Source organism: Rhinoraja longicauda, chromosome 9 (genome assembly GCF_053455715.1).
Source record: "Rhinoraja longicauda isolate Sanriku21f chromosome 9, sRhiLon1.1, whole genome shotgun sequence".
Lineage (NCBI taxonomy): Eukaryota > Metazoa > Chordata > Chondrichthyes > Rajiformes > Arhynchobatidae > Rhinoraja > Rhinoraja longicauda.
Window position 1 is genome coordinate 48349888 of NC_135961.1, and position 24670 is coordinate 48374557.

Consider the following 24670-nt stretch of genomic DNA (forward strand, 5'->3'; position numbering starts at 1 on the left):
TAGCATCTTACCAGTCTGCCCATAAGCAAATATACAAGCATTGTATCCTTGGAAGGCATTGTGTAGCAAACTTTCACCAAGGCATTTAAACACCATATCTTGACCTGGTGGGTAAGAATTAAATAACACATAGAGAGTAATCAAATTATTTCTAAATGGACAATGATTCAAGACAAAAAAGAGCAAGACAAACATTCTGTAGAATTCATGGAAATACAAGCAAGCACATTGTACAATAACTCAAATGATGACAAGGCACTGAACTGAAACATTAGTGTTTTAGTATTCACAGAAGAGTTAGGGTTAAGGCCTGATATGATCATTTTAATAATTGTGAAAACTGATCCATATGTCCATTTTCACATTTAACAGAGTTGGCGTGTGAGACACAGAGAATAGAAGACGGCTAGCCAACCAGCACCGAGGAGGTGAAGTGACAAACCAAAAATTTGAATCAGGCCGGCAGTCAATGGTTTAACCAACTCTACAGGTTTGACAGCAGCTGCATGGGCGTTTCAGGCCTTATGAAGATCTGCCAAGTCAGCATGGCTTGTGGGCCAGGTGGTACGTTTTTCTTTTCCGTACCTCCTCTCCTCTTGCCTAGCCATGCTCAATGGTGCAAGAATATAACCTTATCTACCCAAAGGTGGGGAATAAGGTTATCAGGCTCACATTCTCCAATCAAAATTCTGGATAAGACAAAAAATGGAAAGTGCTAGAAATATTTAACAGATCATGCAATAGACAATAGACAATAGAAAATAGGTGCAGGAGAAGGCCATTCGGCCCTTCGAGCCAGCACCGCCATTCAATGTGATCATGGCTGATCATTCTCAATCAGTACCCCGTTCCTGCCTTCTCCCCATACCCCCTGATTCCACTATCCTTAAGAGCTCTATCTAGCTCTCTCTTGAATGTATTCAGAGAATTGGCCTCCACTGCCCTCTGAGACAGAGAATTCCACAGATTCGCAACTCTCTGACTAAAAAAGTTTTTCCTCATCTCTGTTCTAAATGGCCTACCCCTTATTCTTAAACTGTGGCCCCTGGTTCTGGACTCCCCCAACATTGGGAACATGTTTCCTGCCTCTAACGTGTCCAACCCCTTAATAATTTTATACGTTTCGATAAGATCCCCTCTCATCCTTCTAAATTCCAGTGTATACAAACCTAGTCGCTCCAGTCTTTCAACATATGACAGTCCCGCCATTCCGGGAATTAACCTAGTAAACCTACGCTGCACGCCCTCAATAGCAAGAATATCCTACCTCAACTTTGGAGACCAAAACTGCACACAGTACTCCAGTACTAGGGCCCTGTACAAATGCAGAAGGACCTCTTTGCTCCTATACTCAACTCCTCTTGTTATGAAGGCCAACATTCCATTGGCTTTCTTCACTGCCTGCTGTCTCACTAGGGCCCTGTACAACTGCAGAAGGACCTCTTTGCTCCTATACTCAACTCCTCTTGTTATGAAGGCCAACATTCCATTGGCTTTCTTCACTGCCTGCTGTACCTGCATGCTTCCTTTCAGTGACTGATGCACTAAGACACCCAGATCACGTTGTACATCCCCTTTTCCTAACTTGACACCATTCAGATAATAATCTGCCTTCCTATTCTTACCACCAAAGTAGATAACCTCACACTTATCTACATTAAACTGCATCTGCCATGCATCCGCCCACTCACACAACCTGTCCAAGTCACCCTGCAACCTCATAGCATCTTCCTCACAGTTCACACTGCCACCTAGCTTTGCATCGTCGGCAAATTTGCTAATGGTACTTTTAATCCCTTCATCCAAGTCATTGATGTATATTGTAAATAGCTGCGGTCCCAACACCGAGCCTTGCGGTACCCCACTAGTCACTGCCTGCCATTCTGAAAGGGACCCATTTATCCCCACTCTTTGCTTTCTGTCTGTCAACCAACTTTCTATCCATGTCAGTACCCTACCTCCAATACCATGTGCTCTAATTTTGCCCACCAATCTCCTATGTGGGACATTTATTGAGTGATAAAAATACGGAATGTTTCAGGTTGGTGACCTTCCATCAGAGCTCTGGATCAGTTAAATCTGTTCCTGCAGCCTCTCCAAAGAACTTCACACTGACAGGAACCCATGACTTGCGCTCACTGAAATCAGATTGGGGAACTTGTAAAGTACAAAAGATGTACATTTAGGAGATCCCCTTCACTTTAATCCAAGTAAAGGTACAGTGCAGGTGAATGCTGCAGAAGAGTGAGTTCTGGGAGTAAAGGTGATGGTTCGCTAAAAGTGGCCAGTCAGGTGGACAATGTAGCAGAGGAAGCATTTGGCACATTTGCCTTTATTGGAAAGGGTACCGTGTACAAAACTTGGCACATAATGATGTAGCTATACAGGTCGTGATGAGCCCACACTTGGGAGTTCTACGTGCAGTTCTGGTCACCCAGCTACAGGGAGGATGACATTAAGTTGTAAAGGGTGTAGACAAGATTTAGCAGATGTTGCGTGGGGTTGCAGGCTTGAGTTATAGGGAGAGGTTAGATAAACTGGAACTTTTTCCTTTAGAGCATAGGCAGCTGAGGGGTGACCTTATTGAGGTGTGCAAGAGGGACATGAGCAACATGAACATTCTTTGTTTTTTTTCCCCTGAGGGTAAAGGATTCTAAAACTAGAGGGCGTACGCTTAAGTTAAGAGGGGAAAGTTTTAAGAGGGACCCCAGGGGCATTTTTTCCACTCATTGGGTAGCCATATCTGAAATGACCTGCCAGAGAAAGATATCAAAGTGGACACAATTACAACTTTTCAAAGACATTTGTATTGATATATGGATAGGAAGAATTTAGAGGGCAATGGATCAAATGCAGGCAAATAGGACAAGACCAGTATGCCAACGACATGAACAAGGTTTCTGTGCTCCATAACTAATATATATCTTTAATTCTATTGCTCTCCAGAGACATGATTTAATCTGATTAACATCTCTTCAGAGATCCAGCATCCAGAATTTTTTTTTATGTGTTTGGGTGAATTTATGTTTCTGTGATGAAATATTATCTACTGATGTCCAATGGTAAATATACAAATGCTAGTTCCTGCCAGAAATGGGCTTTGCTAAAACACCACCATCATTTGCTTCTCACGTATTGGTACAAGTTATGAACATTTAACTCAATACGTTATTGCCTTTTGAACAAATATGGAAAAAAACGTTTTTTTAAACCAAAAGGGAAGTAAACATTTTCAGAGGGAATTATAGCTGGAGTTTAAGGATGTGCCACCAGCATAAACCTGAAAATAACCACAATATCCACCAAGAGATTAAAACTGAAAACACCGGAAATACTCTGGAGGTCAAGAGTCATCAGATTGACGAGCGAAACATTAACTATAATTCTCTCTGCAAAAGGGCTGCCTTACTTGATATGTACAACATATTTTACTTTTCATTTCACATCTCCAGCATCTATAGTATTTTGCTTTTGCTGGATGGTACAATGGCACAGCAAGCAACACTGCTGCCTCACAGCTCCAGAGACTCAGATTTGAGTCTGACTTTAGGTGTGTCGGAATAGGGTTTGCACATTCTTCGTGTAACTACTTGGGTTTCTGCCAGGTGTCCTGCCTTGCCTTCTTCCCAATCCCAAAGACATCCAGATGGGTTAAGTGGCTACTGCAAATTATCCTTTAGTGCAAGTGAGTGAAGAATCAAAGAGAAATTGATGGACATGTAAAAAAGAACAAATTGCAGGGCTACAGAGGAATGAGGGGAGAATGGGACTGAAATGTATCTGGAACCCCGTTAACTTAAGAAATCTAATGAGGAATAGATAGAAACTCAAACTTTATTGACTTAGAGACCAAGTAACTCGTAATATGACTCCTAGTAAGTACTTGAACGTTCTTTGTGATCACTAACCCACTTCTGTTTATAACATGAAACTTCAAAGGGCATGAATGATAAAATGTCAATAAGAAAACCAAAAGCTACTGCCTTGGTTATACTTTAAATGAGCTCTCAACCCATACAGCTGTAAAACAGAATTTTATAACAGCAACTTACTTGCATACTTCTCCTTAACAGACTCATCCATTGACCAGAAACAGTGATCGTATGCAAAAACCTACAGATAAAGGACCACCATGAATGCCTCATTTTCATTTCATATTGTAGTTACAAAATGGAAAAAGGTTGAAAAAATATTCATATAACTTCAAAAACATTAAATTTAAGCCAAATTAAAAACATGTTATTTTGAAACCATCGTTATTACTCCATATTTCAATCCAAAATTGAAAGATCAATCGCACAGCTGAGAAGATTGTTGGCTGCAACCTTCTCCCCATTGACGAACTGTACACTGCAAGGGCCAGGAAGCGAGCGGGCAAGATCCTTTCTGACCCCTCTCACCCTGGCCACAAACTCCTTGAAGCACTTCCCTCTGGAAGGCGACTCCGGACTGTCAAAGCAGCCACAGCCAGACATAAAAATAGCTTTTTTCCCCACGAGTGGTAGTTCTACTCAATAACCAAAGTCTGTAGTTTCTTTTTTGCTCTGGCTTATTTTCACCCACATGTTTAGACCTATTGTTTTGAAGTGTTTATGCTTTATTCTTAATTGTTAACTGTATGTTTGTGTTGTCATTTGTGAGCGGAACACCAAGGCACATTCCTTGTATATGCACGTACTTGGCCAATAAACTTATTCATTCATTCATTTAATCTGACACATTAACTCAACCGTTTCCTCTCATTTCAATTCCGTTGCCATGATACATCTTTCTGCCATGTTGTCTTTATTTCAGATTTCCAGCATTTAGAAACTGATAAATTATATACTAGCGGAACAAATTATAATGCAAATGAAGTATCAAAACTTGTGTCCGCATCATACATTGAACATAACATTTTCCATCTTTTGTTTATGATGTGTATGTAGAAAATCAAGATATATTGGCTGAAAGAAGGTGAGTCAGAGGTAACAGAGATTTAAAACAGTTACAAATTAGCCCTAAAGTAGTTGATCAGGTAGCAGATAAAAATAAGCACAGCTGTAGCGGAGCGGCCTTGTGAAGGTGGAGTGCCTTGGGAGGTAAAGTGTGAGTCTTTGACTCAAGAGTCTTCGGCGAGGAGGCCGAGGCAAGGAGGCTACACTTGATTGAAAATTTGTGATTTTTTTGTCCACTGAAGAAATGGCAGGCAAGTTGGTACAGCATGTTTCCTGCAGGATGTGGGAAGTCAGGTACACTGCTGGTGTTTCTGACAACTACACCTGCAGAAATTGTATCCAGGTGCTGCTCCTGAATGAACGTGTTGGGGAACTGGAGCTCCAGCTGGATGACCTCAGGAACATCTGGGAAAATTAGAGTTTCCTGGACAAGACCTTCAGTGAGGTTGTCACACCACGGATACAGGAAGAGCAAAGGTGTGTGACTATGAGAAAGAGGAGTAAACGTGGAGTGCAGGAGGACCCGGTGGCTGTACCTACTGAAAACAGGTACACCCTCTTGGGAGCGGACGACACGACAAGATTGAGTGGTAGCCAGGGCTGTGATTCCAACCCTGGTGCCGAGGCTCAACGGGGAAGAGTAACGTCGGGCAGAGCTGTAGTGGCGGGAGACTCCATCGTCAGAGGTGCAGACAGGAGATTCTGCAGCAGCAGGCGAGACTCCAGGATGGTGTGTTGCCTCCCTGGTGCCAGGGTCCAGGATGTCTCGGAGTGGCTGCCCGGCATCCTCAAGAGTGAGGGGGAGCAGCTGGAGGTTGTTGCGCATGTTGGCATAAATAATATAGGTAGGATGAGAAAGGAGGTTCTGCAACAAGAATTTACGGAATTGGGTAGAAGACTGAAAAGCAGGGCCTGCAGGGTAGTAATCTCCGGATTGCTTCCAGTACCTCGTGCTAGTGAAGGTAAGAATAGGAAGATAGGGCAAATGAATGGGTGGCTGAGGAGTTGGTGTAGGGGGCATAGATTCAGATTTCTGGATCATTGGGATCTCTTCCGGGGCAGGGGTGACCAGTATAAAAGGAACAGGTTGCACCTAAACTGGAGGAGGCTTGACAGATAAGGCAGATGAGCTTAGGGTATGGATAGGTATAAGCAACTGGAACGTTGTAGCCACGACTGAAACCTGGTTACGGGAGGGGCAGGAGTGGCAGTTCAATGTTCCGGGGTACAGGAGCTTCAGGAGAGACAGGGGTGAGGGGAAAAAGAGGAGGGGGGGTTGCATTGTTGGTTAAGGAGGATGTCACAGCTGTGTTCAGAGGTGACATTACAGACAGTTCGTAAGTCTACACCGTAAGTCTATACCGTAAGTTCGTAAGTTCGTAAGTCTATACCGATTTGAAGTAAATATAGTTTGGAATGCCAGGGCACTGCACTTTAATACCAACATATTTACCATTTTAGTTTGATGGTTACTGGGATGGAAAGCAATGAAAGTTGCCCTGAGGTAGTGTGATTCATCACCATCTGTATAAACAATGCTGTTTGATAAAGGGCATGAAGGGTTTAGAGGCTTAAATATGCTACTGATCCATGTTGACCTGATGGGCTACACCTGACAGAACATACATCCGATAACCTCATTATTCTAGTGATTAGGGTATGAATGTTTCAAAAGTACTGAATGAACTTTACAGTATTTACTTTGCTCCAGACGACACTGGACTTAAATATTGTTTCAGCCTCTCCCATTCTGACAAGTGCAGATCATTTCTTTTCAATCCTAATTTGCACCATGCAGCTGGTGTAAAGGTCACTTGGGTAGTCAGGATTCATTGTGGAATTCCTAATCTTTGAAATGCTCTTGTAGTCAGTCAACTATTCAACTTTTCAAGGGCAGGATATAATGATTTTCTTAAACATATAGCAAACAACACTGTAAATGTACATCCCACTTCCTCCTCCACCAACCCAAGAAAAACATAAATCACAGCCTACCTTTGGTTGGCTTCTGTTTAATCATGACATCCGTATTTTTTCAAGTGATGGGAAAAAAAAAAAATTAATTGATTATATTCAGTTTGAAAAGTCTGCACGAATTCAAACATACAATAATGCAAAACAAAAACTGCTCGAGCTGTTTACCAAGAAACTGTACTTGAGAAATATAATCCTTAACTCTATCAATGTACAAATCGGGAAATGTATCAATATATTGGTCACAAATGTTTCAGAATGCATGATAAAACTGCAGAACAAATATTTAAGTTCAAAATTAAATGAACTTCCAAAATATCAAGCACAGCGAAAAAAAATCACTGAAAAACGCTTCAACATAAACACACCAGACCACCACTTTTCAATTAATTAACGTGTGGTCACAACTGGATCACAAGTGCCAAGTTATGCAGTTCAACAATCAAGATTTCATCTTGGAATAAATGTATTATTACTTGGGCAAGGAGCACTGGAATGTTTTATGTCATTACAAGCCCTTCTATAAAGTCCTCGGAAGAATGCATTTTGATCAGTTAATTGATGCTGTTTCAACTGGATGCCTCCTTCGGCTTTTTAATGACAAACTTCATCTCTTGCACACTTCGTTTCAGTCACAAATTACTACCAAGAGCTTTTAATTGATATGTCTTAAATTTACACCACTGAAATCCAATCACAACAAAATTAATATCAAGTTTCGGGTGAGGATATTTTATTATTTTATTCCATGTGCTTCCTTATTACCAGGAGCCTGCCTCAGTGAATCACAGATGGGTCTTTTTTGCACAATGATTTGAACTTCATTTAATTCTAGCACAAAATATATGCACTATACATAAATATGCAAGCAGTGTCATCTGTCCATCCAGTCACTCTCTCGCACACACACACACACACACTCAAATTACATTTGCCAAAAACATAAAGCAAACCAAGGAGCAAAGAGTAGTGGTGTATTAAAAGGGAATAGATAGGAATGAAGACAAAGAAAAATAAATAAGTCAAAGAAATGTTAAAGACTTTTAGGTGAGAGAGACAACATTTAAAAGGAGAAGGAAAGAGACAAAATTCTGGAGTAACTCAGCAGGTCAGACAGCATTCCTGGAGAACATTGATAGGTAATGTTTCGGGTCAGGACCCTTCTTCAGGCTGATTGTCGGGTGGGTGGGGGAAGAGGAGAAGAAAGCTAGAATTGTCGAGGGCAGGATAAAGCATGGCAGGTCACAGGTGAAGACAGGCGAGAAGGGGGTTGATAGGTAGGAGGTTGGACAGAAGTGAACACACAAGGAGTGAGAGAAAAGGATTAGGGAGTTGTGAATTGTGAAGCTAGAGGATTGATGAGGTACAAATTGTTTAGGAATATAGGAGGAGGGGGAGGGGAGAGATAGGTATAAGGTCAACCAGGGCTCAGGGGAGGAGAGGGAGTGGAAAAAAAGGGGAGAATTTTCTAGAGGTTACCCGAGGTCAGAAAAATGCATGGCAAGTTTTGTTTTACACATACAGAGTATGGAACAGGCTACCAGGACTGGTGCTGGAAGCCAGGTTTTTAACAAATACCCCAAAGGATACTGTATAATATACAAGGTCCTGGTGAGACCACACCGGTAGTCCTGTCTTAGTCATACAACACGGAAACAGGCTTTTAGGCCAACTCGTCCATCCTGACCAATATATCTATTTGAGCTCACCCCATTTGCCTGCTTTTGGCCCATATCCCTCCAAACTTTCCTATCTATGAAACTGTAAAAATATCTTTTAAACATAATAATTATACCCACCTCTACCACTTTCCCAGGTAGCTCATTCCATATACCCACCACCTTGTGTGATAAACCTGACCTTCAGTTCCCCTTTAAATCATTCTACCCACTAGTTTTAGACTTCCCTATGCTAGAAAAATGACTGTGACCATCGATGCCCCATTGATTTTATAAACCTCTAGATTCACTCCTCAGCCTCCATCACTCAAGGAAAACAGTCCCAGCCTCTCCAATTTCTCCTTATAATGCAAGCCAACAAATCCTGGCAACATTCTTGTGAATCTTTTCTGCATCCGCTTTAGCTTAATCACATCCTTCCTACAATATGACGACCAGATCTGATCACAATACTCCAGAAGTGATCTCACAAACATCATGTACAGCTATTATATGATGTTCCAATCTTTGTTCTCAGTGCCCCGACCAATGAAGCCAAATGTGCCATATGCCTTCTTCACCCATCCTACCAACTTGTTTCAACGCTTGCATGTAACTAAGTACTTGTACCTCTTTGTCTTTCAGTTCTACAGCACTCCCCAAGTCCTTGCTATTCACTGTGTACGTTCTGCTCCGGTTTAACTTTCCACAATGCATCATATTGCACTTGTCAAAATTAAGTTCTATTCGCTATTCCTTTGCCTACCTTCCCGTTTGGTCTAAATCCTGTTATAACCTTAGGCAACTTTCTTCGCTCTCCACAATACCACCAATTTTGGCGTCATCTGCAAACTTACTGCCATGCCAATTACATCCTCATCAAAATAATTTATACAAATGACAAACGTTTACAAAGTTACAAATTCCCTCCCCAACCCCCCCCCCCCCCCCCCCCAATTCCCTCTCCCCTCCCCAGTTCCCAATTTGTTCTTTCCCCCTCCCTCACGGCAGCCCCCCCACACTGGGCCCTCCATGTCCATTGATTAGCACCCCCCCCTCACGGCAGCCCCCCCATTGTCCATTGATTACCACGTCCCCCCTCCCTCACGGCGGTCCCACCACACTGGGTCCTCCATTGTCCATTGATTACCACCCCCCCCCCTCACGGCAGCCCCCCCACACTGGCCCCCCCATTGTCCATTGATTACCACCCCCCGCCCTCACGGCGGTCCCCCCACTCCGGGTCCCTGTGCTCTTAGGGTGGATCAAAGGAAAATGAAAATAAAACTGCAGATCCTGGAAATCTAAACTAAAAACAGAAAATTCAGGAAATACTCAGCAAGTCAGGCCACTTCTGTGGTAAGAGAAAAAGTTAATGCTTCCATTAAAATTTCAGGTCACACTTCCTCTTTGACATGAAATGGTGGCTCAATCATTGGGAGTTCTGAAACAATGTGACACTAGGAAGGTCATCGATGGTAGGTGATTCCCTGGATTGACAAGAATGGAGCCAGGTATTTGCTGTGCCATCCTGCCGGTAGAGGAAGATGTTAGAGGAGGAGGATGATATGCTCAACTAAAGACACACCAAGAATGAATGCCATACTTTTATCAAAGTCACATTGGTGTTATGGGAGAGGCTAAAGTCTGATAAGGGGAGTTAACACAAGCAATTCAAACAAATTCAAACAATTCATACAGAGTAGAGAGGAAAATGAGATTGGTGAAAGGAATCTGTTTTGTTTAGAAAAGTGAAATAAAAGTTTAAAAATGCATCACCATAATAAAGTTTACAGAATTCAGACACAAACCAAAGAACATTAAAGGTTAACAAATAGACGTTTGAAAGATTAAGAACACAAGGAGTTTATAACCTACACATTGTAGTGCCCATATTTACTTTATTATGTGCAGAAGGGGTGTGGATAAATTAAGGTAGTGAACCGGAACACACTCAGTGTCACGGTTTTACAAACTTAATAACATCTTTCAAACACAATACGACTAGGTTGTGGACAGATAGACAGAGGTTATCAGATAGCTCTTTCAAAGTGCCTTCAGCAGCATGACCCGCCAAACAGATCCTTCTGTGCCACATAATTAGCACGTTTCAGGAGTCAAACAACAGCTGCCTTGCTCTGATTCACAGATTCTTTCCTAACTTGTAATAGTAAAGAATAAAGACAAACATAAACTACAAAACTGCAAGTGCTGTCCATAAGTGGTCCCACATGGTTGCAGCAGGAATGATATGCACATTTAGAATGCAAATATGGGAACTTGAATTTCCTTGTTTAAAAAAGTCCCTTGCACATGGTGCATTAACTTATTAATGATTAAAGATTAGTTTCGGCAACTCCTCTGTAAATAGAAAGCAGTTTCATTATTGAGCAACTGAGGGCCACTAGCCAAGTGTTATATGCAGATGGCTCTACTTACTCATTTTCTAAATTTCAACCCATCGGCAAAGAAATAGGAATAAAAATGTAGCCTGTACAATTATTTATGACTATGCAACTGCAAGCACGTGTGTATTTTACACAAATAAAGAAGCTGGTATTATTCGCTGTTAGAGACTCAAGTATAGAATACATTTAGTGGCCAGGTTTTATTGACATGTTTTGCCTTTTGACTCCAAGAATCGGTCAGAATACCTGTGGATGATTTTCCACAATGTGATTACCTGACCCTTATATACACAAATACCAAACCCAAGAGAACACATTAAACTTAAGAAGCAGTGAGTCAGCATGAAAACGTTTGTAACATACTGTACTGCTGCATAGTTTAGTTTGGTAGGATTGCTTTGAAATTGTGGATTCAACCATTCCTCCCATGAAATGATGGCATACCCTAACATTATAGTTGACTAATCTAGGGGGACCATTGCACTTAGAAAGAACCAATATACCAAGGTCATATCATCTGGTTCAGGCGCTCATTCTAGGTACCATAATATGTCTTGCCAAAGGATATGGGTCAAACATAGACAAATCGGACTAGCTTGGACAGACATCTTGGTCAGCCTGTTTCTGTGCTGTGTGACCCTTTGACTCTACGATTCAACTGCTAAGTTTCTCCCTGATGGTATAATAATAAATTATTTGCAAAAAGAAACAGAATCAATGTTATTTTCTGTATGAAATGGAACGCGTTTGGAAAAAAGTGATTAGTGAGTCACCTGCTCACCAAGTAGATGTTTAGAACATTTAATGGAAGATATCAAATTAAACACATTCTATTACATTATAACTGTGTCCTTGTAAAAGTCTCTCTCTGGCCAATTATCTCCAACATTTTCCAGATTTCCAGCCTGCAGTTTATATTGCTTTTCCATTTTTTTTCCATTATGATCAGGGTTATGTTTTCTTTCAAAATACCTGAGACAATGTTACCATCTAAATCAATCTGCATTACTTTAGTTTGGTTTGATAAAATATGGATTTATTATTTTGATTATATATTATCAAGTTTGGCAAAAAAAAGAAGTAATACTTCCATTACTTTGTTCCTATTTGGGTCACTAAGTAAATATAACTACTGTATGTTCTTCATTTCTCCTTCAAAAGATGTAGTTTCTCTCCTACCTCTTTCCTACTCAACACGCAAACAAACAAAAGCACCAACTGTTAACACACGCATACATAAACACAAGCCTTTTACCCAAAAGCATTCCTGAAATAGCTCACACAGACAGCTAGAAAAGAGAATTTAATTTCTTTTGCTGAGTTGCTTAATAACAAAGGTCTGAAGGAGTATCTTTTTGTCAGAGCAGAGCGCTCAGAGAGATCTTGTATGTAATAAAACAATATTGCAATGAGGATAAGCTCCAGAAGTTTCATTAAATGTTGTGGACAAGAATTTTACTAGCTCCCTAATAAAAAAGTTTTAGAAGATTTGAACATAAGCAGGATGAAAATTGTGGTGTATTTAGCACCACACAGTAATTAGCACCATCGCCTCTCAGCTACAATCAATCCAGGCCTTGGGTGCTTGCTCTATATACAGAGTTTCTACGTCATGGATTTCTATAGGTGTTTCACTTTCTTTCCATATCCCAAAATAGTGCTGGTTGGTTCATTGGAAGGTGTAAATTTTCCCGTGGGTATGCAAATACCAAAACTAAAAAACTTTACTTTTTGACATGTCAAAGTACATACCACAGAGTGTCAAGTATATCAAGACCCCTCGCTTCCACACTGGGAAATAAATATGTGCCATTTTGTGTCAGCAATTTCACTGCGTTCATAAAATTCAGAGCATCTTTACTCTGCTCTAACCTCACCTGCAGGATATACAAACCTATTACACAGGTAGTGCAGTTGCCAAAAGAGTACCTGAAAATTTAACCATCCAACACAGTGTCACTTTTGCTGAGGCATTATTCTATTCCGAGCTCAGAAACAAGTCTGTGCAAATTATGCAACTGTGAGTGCAAGAAGCAAACACGTGTTCATAGACCTGTCCTGTTTGCTTCCAATGTTAAAGAAAGCACAATAGATCTTTATAGGTGTGTATGATTATCAAATCTAATGGAGCAAAGAATAGTTTAATTAACTGACTTAGAAACAAAGTTTCCAAGCTTTGTGGTGTATCACGCTCTTAAAAAAATAAATGTAGCAAAAGCTCAATGAAAAGCTAGAAATCTGACCTGGATCATCTATGAAAAATAGTCTCATTAATTGTAGTAGTGTGAACCACCACAATTAGCATCAGTTCTTTTGAATTACACAGTACAGTGAGCAAGGCTTTGCAAATTAAAGATATCAGCACCTGCTCAAGGGTGCAAAAGACTACGTCTTTTCTGGGTTATTTTCAATCTTCAGATCAAGTTACTGGCCAAAACTATCAATGGCCAGTTCATGATTGAAATGCCAAGTGGGCACCAAGTACATGGAAAAATAACTATTCACCATCAGAGCAGCAAGGAAGACATTATAAAAAGAGACTGGATTTTAAAATAATGACAGCCTCATGAAATTCCATTCTTAATTCAACAGAAATTTAAAAACAGTTTCACATTGAGATCAGCTTGGGGACAGAAAAGCCAACAACAATCTATAAATAATTCTATTTCATATTTGCCAAGATTGAAAATTAATTGTTTGTATAATGAACCCGATCAAAGCTAGTTAAAGAGCTGATCTTTTGGGAGAGATCTTGACTTTACACCTTGTAAAACTAATAACGCAAATACAAAGGAATTAAAAAGTGTGGAAGAAGGAACTGCAGATGCTGGATTAAACTGAAGATAGACTCAAAAAGCTGGAGTAGCTCAGCGGGACAGGCAGCATCTCTGGAGAGAAGGAATGGGTGACGTTTCGGGTCGAGACCCTTCTTCAGACTGATTAGGGATAAGGGGAAAGGAGAGATATAGACGTTGATGTGGAAAGATAAAGAACAATGAATGAAAGATATGCACAAAAGTAACGATGATAAAGGAAACAGGCCATTGTTAGCTGTTTGTAGGGTGAAAACGAAAAGTGTGCCCAGGTTTCAGTTTGGCATTGAATTCTCAACTCTGGCACGTGAGAATTAAGTTAACAATCTGAATTGGAATTATGTCTTTGTGCCATTATTCTTCATTTTAACATGCACAAGTTAACTCTTGGGAGGCATATTAGGCTCTGACTGAAAATGGTGTAAAGTTGAAAGTAATTACATTGTAATAAGGAACTAAACTATTAAGTTCCTGGCTCCGTGTTCATGACCAACGCCTTTCACATACCTGCTTGTAAAATTAGCACTGACAAAACACAGAACAGCCTTGTTCAATCTGATGACTGCTCTACATTGTTATTGTTCCCAAACATTTTGTTGCTTAGCATTAAAAAGGGAAATCTTGGGCAATCTGGATCAGTGTTAAGTCCATGAATTTGGACAGAACCTTCAACTGAAAAGCAGAACACAAATGCATAAAACTGAAATAAAAGAAGAACGTGTTGACAACAGTAAATCAGGCAGCATATGTGAAGAAAGAAAATTGACTTTTAGTGTTGATCTCTCATCAATTCTGCGTTACCTATATCATAGCTTTATGGTATTGATCAATCCAGATATCTAAATGTATATAGTTAAAAACTGTCATCCTATTGTTCGAACATTTCCATACCAGGTAAGTTATAAAGTAAAGATAGACACAAAATGCTGATGTAATTCAGTATTTTGTGTCTATCTTCTATTCAAACTAGCATCTGCAGTTCCTTCCGACAGGTTATAAACTAAGATTGGAACTAAAACAATGCCAACATCAGAACTGGGTTCTGGTGAAGGGTGTGGACCTGAAACTTTAATTTTGTTTCTATTCCCACAGATGCAACATGACCGTCGGAGTATTTCCTGCAGGTACATTACCTCTACAAGAGCATGGCCAAAAGAGACTTGGAACAGTATATTTTGCACTCTGTTTATTTTGTCTTTTGCACTACCTGTTTTACTCGAGTATGGTATGATCTGCCTGAATAGCGTGCAAATCAAAGTTTTTCACTGCATCTTGGTACATGTAACAATAATAAACCAATCCCATACCAGACTTGATTCAAGGCAGTAATTTTGGATAGATAGACACAAAATTCTGAAGTAACTCAGTGGGTCAGACAGCCTTTTTAGCAGAACATAGATCAGTTCCTGATCTGAAACGCACCTATTTCAGAAGGGTCCTAAGAAGGGTCCTAAGAAGCGTCCCAACCCGAAATGTCACAAATCCATTTTATCCATAGATGCTGCCTGACTCCAGCATTTTATATCTATCTTTGGTATAAACTAGCATCTGCAGTTCCTTATTACAGCAATTTTGGACAGATAGGCACAGGAGGATACAATTTTAAGATGGGAAGTAAAACATTAAATATGAAGTTGTTGATTATTTTACATGTTTTAAAAGATTGAAAGAAATGCCAAAGATAGAGGAGCAAAAAATCGATATGGAAGTTCAAAAGGAAAAAAAGGTGCTGTAATAATCAATGACATTTCTACTTTTACAAAAAAAATTCCAACTATTGTCAAATGATCATAATATGACTCATTTGAAATTATCATTAAGAATCTTATTCAAAAACTACAAGCAGACATTTGCCATGTTATTGGGATTGATTGTATTCTTAATTACAAAAACTAAACTAAGTTGCACGGTAGCGCAGCGGTAGAGTTGCTGCTTTACAGCGAATGCAGCGCCGGAGACTCAGGTTCGATCCTGACTACGGGTGCTGCACTGTAAGGAGTTTGTACGTTCTCCCCGTGACCTGCGTGGGTTTTCTCCGAGATCTTCGGTTTCCTCCCACACTCCAAAGACGTACAGGTATGTAGGTTAATTGGCTGGGTAAATGTAAAAATTGTCCCTAGTGGGTGTAGGATAGTGTTAATGTATGCGGGGATCACTGGGCGGCACGGACTTGGAGGGCCGAAAAGGCCTGTTTCCGGCTGTAGATATATGATATGATATGAAAACGGATCTCACTAAATTTACTTTTCAGATTAGGCATAAAAATGCTAAAGTAGTAGCTGCCTGCTCAGATTGAAGCCAAACATTCCACTGTATCTTTTGAAGAGAAGCCTGCAGTTCTGACTATGTCCAGACCAACCTTCCTTCCTCACCAATCAGCATCAAAAATAAATTGCATGCCCATTTGTCTTTGTTGTTTGTGGTACATTGATGGAGCCACAGCGGCTACCACACCATCTACATAAAAATGATTACATTTTAAACCAACCACTAAAAGATGAAGCTTTATAGGACGCTTCACAGATACAAATGACTGTCATTCAAATGCTAATCTTTTCTTTACTCCAAGAAACATTCAACTGGACAACACAAAACAGGATTAATCATAGGTGCAAATGATATTGCACACAACATGAACGAAAATAATTCCTCAATCGTCAAAAGTGTAGAAAGCAACTTCCATCCCACGATCCAGGCAATGGCCTCTTTTCACTGCTACTGTCAGATAGGAGGTACAGAAGCCTTAAATCCACATCACCAGTTCAGGAACAACTATATTCCAATAATTATCAACTGTTGAACCAACCTGCACAACCCTTTTCCAACTATGGCAACGGAACATGACGGACCACCTCTTGCACTACCAAGAACATATTTTGCTAACTATATTTTGCTGTTGTAAGCAAGATTTATGTTGTACCCGTGCTAAACTGTATATACATATGACTCAAGAGAGAGTTAAATCAAGATATAACTCAAGAGAGAGTTAGATTTAGCTCTTAGGGCTAAAGGAATCAAGGGATATGGGGAAAAAGCAGGAACAGGGTACTGATTTTAGATGATCAGCCATGATCATATTGAATGGCGGTGCTGGCTCGAAGGGCCGAATGGCCTACTCTTGCACCTATATTTCTATGACAATCAGAGTCAGTCATTTCTGAATGAAGAATGGGAAAGCTATTCACACTTCTTCTCTCCACTTCCATTCAGCAGAAGATATAAAAGCTTGAAAGCACGTTCCACCATATCCAAGAACAGCTTATTTCCTGCTGTCATCAAACTACTGAATGGACCTCTCACAAACTGAGGGCCTGGTCCCAATCTCCCAACATAGACTCTAAGCCCTTCTCCCAATTCCTCCGTCTACGCCACATCTGCGCCCAAGATGAGGTTTTCCATACCAGGACATCCAAGATGTCCTCATTCTTTAGGGAATGGGGGTACCCCTCTCCCATCTTAGACAGAGGCCCTCACTCGTGTCTCCTCGGTACCCCACAGCTCCGCCCTTGCTCCCCCTAGTCGCAACAGAGACAGAGCCCCCCTAGTCTTTACCTTCTACCCCATCAGCCGTTGCATACAACACATAATCCTCTGAAATTTCTGCCACCTCCAACAGGTTCCGTTCCCACCACTAGCCACATTTTCCCATCTCCGCCCCTTTCCACCTTCCGCAGAGACCGTTCCCTCCACAACTCCTGGTTAAGTCATCCCTTCCCACCCAAACCACCCCCTCTCCAGGTACCTTCCCCCGCAACCACAGAAGAGGCAACACGTTCCTATACCTCCTCCCTCGACTCTGTCCAGGGACCCGACAGTCCTTTCAGGTTAGGCAGAGGTTCACTTGCACCTCCTCCAACCTCATCCACTGTATCTGTTGTTCAAGGTGTGGACTCTTACACACCGACAAGACCAAACTTAGACAGGGCGATCGTTTTCCCAAAACACCTTGGCTGAACCACCAGCCCGCCTGAACCAACCTGATCTCCCGGTTGCTGGACACTTTAATTCTCCTTCCCATTCCTACACAGACCTTTCTGTCCTCTGTCTCCCTCATTGTCAGAGTGAGGCTAAACGCCAATCGGAGGAACAGCATCTCATATTTTGCTTGGGCACCTTACAGACCCAAGCCCTTACAGACCAGTGGTATGAATATTGATTTCTCTCACTTCAGGTAGCCCCGGCATTCCCTTTCTCTCTTTCTCTCTATCCCTCCCCCACCCAAGTCGCACTAGCTTCTCGTTTTCACCCTACCAACAGCTAACAATGGCCTGTTTCCTTTATCATTGTTACTTTTTTACCTATCTTTTATTCATTGTTATTTATTTCTCCACATCATCGTCTATATCTCTCGTTTCCCTTATCCCTAACCAATCCGAAGAAGGGTCTCAACCCGAAACGTCACCCATTCCTCCACTCCAGAGATGCTGCCTGAACCGCTTAGTTACTCCAGCTTTGTGTGTCGTTCTTCAGTTTAAACCAGCATCTGCAATTCCTTCCTACATACCCCATTGTGGCCCTTGCACATTTAATTTGCACTCTCTAACTGTAATGCCATAACACTGGTATTTTCTGGTATTTTTCCCTTCCCCTTCTTGGTTTTACTTGTGTATAGTTTGATTTGTACTCATGCATGGGTATGATTTGACTGTAAAAACCAATACCGTTCTGAATGACTTTAAATACCTTGAGTCACTTAGCTAAGCACAATACCTCAGATGAATGTTGAAATAAAAAGAGAAAATCCTGATCAGCCAACATCTGTGGAAAGAGAAACAGAGTTGATGTTTCAGATGTAGACACAAAATGCTGGAGTAACTCAGTGCGTCAGGCAGCACCTCGGGAGAGAAGGAATGGGTGACGTTTCGGGTCCAGATCCTTCTTCAGACTGAAGAAGGGTCTCGACCCAAAACGTCACCCTTTCCTTCTCTCCCGAGATGCTGCCTGACCCGCTGAGTTACTCCAGCATTTTGTGTCTACATTCGATTTAAACCAGCATCTGCAGGGTTTTTTTCTACACTCTTGCTGTTCCAGATGTTAGACAGCATTTCCTTTTATTATTTCAGAGGTTCCAGGATATACAAGTTTGTGTTTTGATTTTTAAATGTCTAGAGTAATCAACAGGATCATGGAAGCAAGGTGTGGTTTGAATCCCACTCTTGACTACTAGAATTTCCTGAATATCAATTATCATCAAAAAGCAAGTTGGAACAAGAAAATTAAATAACTCCCATGTTGCATAATTATTGAAATATGTAGTATGTGACTGGTCTTAAAGCCTGTGGCTGAAAATCCTGTGCAAGAATAACAATCTCAGCAAATTAATTTCTTTAATGTGGGCAAAAATCAATTCAAATATTAGGCCACATTCCAAATCAGCACTTCTACTTTTAACAATTCAGTTCAGTGGGCAGGTTGAAGGAAAGTTTCAATGCTTTGGTAGGTCAGATATTTACGGGGGAGTAAATAAAAATCTCAAAGCTCCAGGCAATGGAAGAAGCCAAGGTGGAGGCAGGGCAGAACTCAACAATTCAATCCCTAATTTGAGCTACATCAAGCATGAGATAAATAGGCCTGAGGAAATAGTTTGCCGTATTCTAAACAGAGAAGCAAAGGAAGAAAACCATGTCAACTTTACTACAGTACTGATATTTCCATATAACCAACAAAAGCAGTGAGAGAAGCCTGAAAGATTCTTCAGTCAAAAAAAATGTCCTGATCACAAATGTCAACTGTTCCTTCCACGGATTCTACCTGGCTTACTGACCTCCTCTCGTACTATCTTTTTTTCCTGAAATATTACTCATTTAGATTGGGAACAACACAAAGTGAAGAAAGGTACATGGGATGGAGGAGGTGGGGCAGAAATGTTGTGATAATTGACAAGGAAGGGGATGATGATAGATGATAGGGGACGAGGATAAAATCTACCACAGAACAGAGTTAAAAATCTGTGAAAGGCAAAGCAAAATAAACTGAAGTGAATAGCTACCAAAGATTGGAATGCAAAAGAAAAATACACTGATGACATGTATACAAGTGGCTGAAATGCTCTACTTGGGATCCCATTAAGTGTTCCTCGCAGAATTACAGAAATTCGGGATTATCAATGATAATCCAATAAACTTTAGGAAAGATTTACAACTATTTTGTGCTTGATAGCATGAGGGAATCAGACCAGCAAATTTTCAAGAAAATGTGACGCAATATCCTCTATTAAATTATCTGCATCCTCAAAAACATTAAACTCAGGACCTTTACGATGATAAGTCTCAATAATCCTCAAAGCAATCAATAAACCTATCGCATTTCTAATTTAGAATTATGCCCCAAAAGATTCACACGAGTATTGTCACACAAAAATCAATACTGAGCTACCAGAAGGGGATATGAAGGCACACGACCAATAGCTCGGTTGAGGTGATGGTTTCTTACCATGTATGCTGGGAGGAGGGCAAGACTTGAAAAAAAAGGTGGTGGAATTAAGAGAAAGTATTCCAAGTGTAATGCCTTGTCATCCAGAGACACCACCAATATTGGTAGTGGGAGCAATAATTGTGGGACTGAATGAGAATACAAAAATAGGAAAGGCAAAACAATGAATGGGTTTCAAAGCAAGGACGAAGATATTAGCTGTAAAATAGGGGGCGTGGCTGCGTTCTGCAGCTGCGGCTCACCGGCAGTCTCTCTGTCTTTTTTTTTTGTCTATTGTTATCATTAAATGTATGTTTTGATTTATTTTTAACTCTGTTTATGTGGGGGGTGGGGGGGGGGAACTTTTTTTTTCCAATCTCCTCCTCAACGGAGATGCGACCTTTATCGTGTCGTATCTCCGTTCGCGCTACGGCCTAACTCCGCAGCCTCCAGCTGGAATCGACCTTGAAGACTCCGGTCCCAGGGCCTGGACTTACCATCTCGGAGGCTTCGGCCATGGGCCCTGTAGACCGCAACATCGGGAGTTCGCAGGTCCCTGGCTGGCGACCGGCTTTCGGGAGCTCCAGCCGCAGCAGCTTCGACCGCCCCAAAGCGCAAGGTACGATCGACCCGCTCGCAGGCCCTTCATTGCCCTGCGTGGCTCGGCTGCGGCACTTTCCATCGCCCAGTGGGGGCTCAGGACCTTCATCGGCCTGCTCGGCTCGGCCTGGGACTTTCCATCGCCCGGTGGGGGCTTCAAAAGTCGGGAGCCTCGATCGCCTCGTGGCACCACGGGAGAAGAATGAGGAGGAGATAAGACTTTTCATTGCCTTCCATCACAGTGAGGGTGTGCCTGGAGCAATCACTGTGATGGCTGTTTGTGCTAAATTGTGTTTAGTCTTGTGTTTTTTATTGTTTACTGCCTGAACCCTGACGTGAGAGGACGCTGGCGCTATTTGTTCGCCGCTTCTCCATCAGTTTGTCAGTTTGTTTGTTTTTATGTTTTGACTGTTTTGTAAAGCGTCTTTGAGCATTTGGAAAAGCGCTATATAAAATAAATGTTTATTATTATTATTATTATTAAAATAAATAGTGCAAGGATGAAAGCTGAACAGGACTTGGTGCAAGTTCAGATGCTGGGAGCCATATTTTGGATGGTCTCAAAACTAGAGAGTAGAATGCACAAAGCCGCCAGGTAACGAAAAGAGGATGGTTTCAGCAGGAGACATGTTGAGGCAGGGGTGGAGTTGGACAATGGAAATAGGCAGTCTGAGTAACAGCATGAATGTGTCATCAGAACCTCAACTTGGCGTCCCCTATAGTTGAATGGTGCACTCACCGTTATACAATAGACAATAGGTGCAGTAGGAGTAGGGCGGCACGGTAGCGCAGCGGTAGAGTTGCTGCTTTACAGCGAATGCAGCGCCGGAGACTCAGGTTCGATCCTGACTACGGGTGCTGCACTGTAAGGAGTTTGTACGTTCTCCCCGTGACCTGCGTGGGTTTTCTCCGAGATCTTCGGTTTCCTCCCACACTCCAAAGACGTACAGGTATGTAGGTTAATTGGCTGGGTAAATGTAAAAATTGTCCCTAGAGGGTGTAGGATAGTGTTAATGTGCGGGGATCGCTGGGCGGCACGGACTTGGTGGGCCGAAAAGGCCTGTTTCCGGCTGTATATATATGATATGATATGATATGATTCAGCCCTTCGAGCCAGCACCGCCATTCAATGCGATCATGGCTGATCACTCTCAATCAGTACCCCGTTCTGGCCTTCTCCCCATACCCCCTCACTCCGCTATCCTTAAGAGCTTTATCCAGCTCTCTCTTGAAAGCATCCAACGAACTGGCCTCCACTGCCTTCTGAGGCAGAGAATTCCACACCTTCACCACTCTCTGACTGAAAAAGTTCTTCCTCATCTCCGTTCTAAATGGCCTACCCCTTATTCTTAAACTGAGGCCTCTTGTTCTGGACTCCCCCAACATTGGGAACATGTTTCCTGCCTCTAATGTGTCCAATCCCCTAATTATCTTATATGTTTCAATAAGATCTCCCCCTCATCCTTCTAAATTCCAGTGTATACAAGCCTAATTGCTCCAGCCTTTCAACATACGACAGTCCCGCCATTCCGGGAATTAACCTAGTGAACCTACGCTGCACGCCCTCAATAGCAAGAATATCCTTCCAATCAATGAGAAAAATATTTATACATGGTATCAAATAACTAAATATGATTATAATTGCACAATTATTTTTTAAAATATGCACGTCAGCCCTTTTTTTTCCTCTGTAAAAAAACAACCCAATAAATTGAGTTAAGCAATTTGATTATGTCACTGGATTATAAGAAAGCTCCAGTACATTAACTTTTATGAACATGTCATTCTTGGGCCACTTTCCATACTAGTAGATGGTGCTACTATTTATCTAGCTGTAGTAATGATTATGCACTTGCATGAAGGGGTCTTCAGGGGCATACATTGAATTGATACATCCTGTGCTCTTACCTCCTTCAAACCTCTCTTAAGTCACATGTAATATAGGGAAGGACTGAACTATTTTACTAATTGGGAAAAATAATTGGTAATCAGTAGACTTTGGATCTTAGGTAGACACAAAATGCTGGAGTAACTCAGCGGGTCAGGCAGCATCTCGGGAGAGAAGAAACGGGTGATGTTTCAAGCCGAGACCCTTCTTCAGCCTGAAGAAGGATCTCAGCCTGAAACGTCACCCATTCCTTCTCTCCCGAGATGCTGCCTGATCCGCTGAGTTACTCCAGCATTTTGTGTCTACCTTCGATTTAAACCAGCATCTGCAGTTTTTTTCCTACAGACTTTGGATCTTGCTTGTTCCGAACCTAAATATATAACAGAACCTTGGGATCGGTTCTTTTCAGATTGTAGTCAATCACATGAGTGAGAAAATACAATTTTCTCCCTCGTGGGAAATCAGGCTTACAAACTAGGATTTTTTTTTCTCTAAGGACAGCCTGGAAGATTTCATGCTTAAGTTTCCCTGGTAAATCACAATCTCCAAACTCAAGGAAAACGTACTGCAAAATGTGCCCAAAACTGCGTGCAGATTGCAAACTGAAGCAAAACTGTGTATTCTAACAAAAGACATTTTTATTATTGTAAAATATGCATATATCAGTAATACCGTCTCAGGAATTAAACAATATTAAGAATGTTTCTAAAAACACCATTTATATGTGTCTCAAATAACTTATTTTAACAAAAGGTACTCTTAAAACATCCAAAATACACAAAAAGAAAATTCTATTCTTGTACTTGCTTTTCCACACACAAGACAAAGTTTATTTACTGTGACACGCTATGGGATGTGGTCAGAGCCAAATTCCAGTATAACCAACCAACCTTCCATTACATTACACTACTAAAATGAAATCACTTTCAACCAGATTCAGAGTGCCAGATTCTCCAGTTTTTTTTAACAATTACTGTTCCAAGAGAAGACTGGCACAGAGAGAATTAGGTGTGGAATAGAAAATCCAAAAAATTACAAGGAAGAGAAATGTTTGTATTCATTCAAGTTTTTAAAATATTTATGTCAAGGAACTTGAAGCTCTTAATAGTTCTTGAGTCATTAGGGGCGACACAGTGGCACAAAGGTAGAGTTGCTGCCTTACTGCGCCAGAGACGTGAGATCAATCCTGACAACAGTTGCCACCTATACTAAGTTTGTACATTCTGTGACCACGTGGATTTTCTCTGGTTGCTCCTGTTTCCTCCCACATTCCAAAGACGCATTGGCTTCTGCAAACTGGCCTTAGTGTGTGAGATAGAACTAGTGTACAGATGATAGTTGGTCAGCACAGACTCAATGGGCTGAAGGGCCTGTCCAGGCACCTCTTAAATATGGTTACTGTTACTGCCTCCACCACTTCCTCTGCCAGATACCAACTACTCCTTGTGTGAACGATGTACCCCTTTGATCCCTTTTAACCCTTCTTCCTCTCATCTAAACCCTCTCGTTTTAGACACATTTACAATGGTAAATAAATTCTGGCCATCTTCCCTTTCATAATTTTATATTTATCCCTTTCATAATTTTATATTTATACCTCTCATAATTTTATGCGTCTCTATCATGTCACACCGGGCGGGAGCAGGGATTATATGATAGGACCTCAGAAAGGCCCTGGGCAAGTGGTTGGAGAAGTGGACTACTACTTAAACTATCAACGAACAGCCCCCTCTGTGGAATAATCTGCGATTCCCATATTGGTCTCATTGGAAGACTGACAACCAACACCCATATGCCCCAGGGAATGATTGAAAACACTTGAAAGGGTAATTGGCCAACTTTTGTTTGCCTCCTTTAAAATAATTGCTGTTATTGCCTACCAACTACACCAATTGCAAGCAATTCATCACAAAAATATTTCTGCAATACGCAAGGAGTTAATTTGACATTTCATTGATAAAAGATGTACTGCAAATGAAGG

At 41.3% G+C, this 24670-nt stretch overlaps 1 protein-coding gene across 2 annotated transcripts in view; it reads right to left on the reverse strand.

Moving 5' to 3' along the window:
• LOC144596712 (kinesin-like protein KIF13B) overlaps window positions 1-24670 on the reverse strand; it is a 180729-nt gene that overhangs the window by 96952 nt on the left and 59107 nt on the right. For both annotated transcript variants that reach the window (XM_078405429.1, XM_078405428.1), the window contains exons 3-5: window positions 6933-6945; window positions 4053-4113; window positions 12-104 (exon numbers count right to left, since the gene is read on the reverse strand). In XM_078405429.1, coding sequence (XP_078261555.1) covers window positions 12-104; window positions 4053-4113; window positions 6933-6945 — 167 coding nt within the window. The remainder of the gene's footprint in view (window positions 1-11; window positions 105-4052; window positions 4114-6932; window positions 6946-24670) is intronic.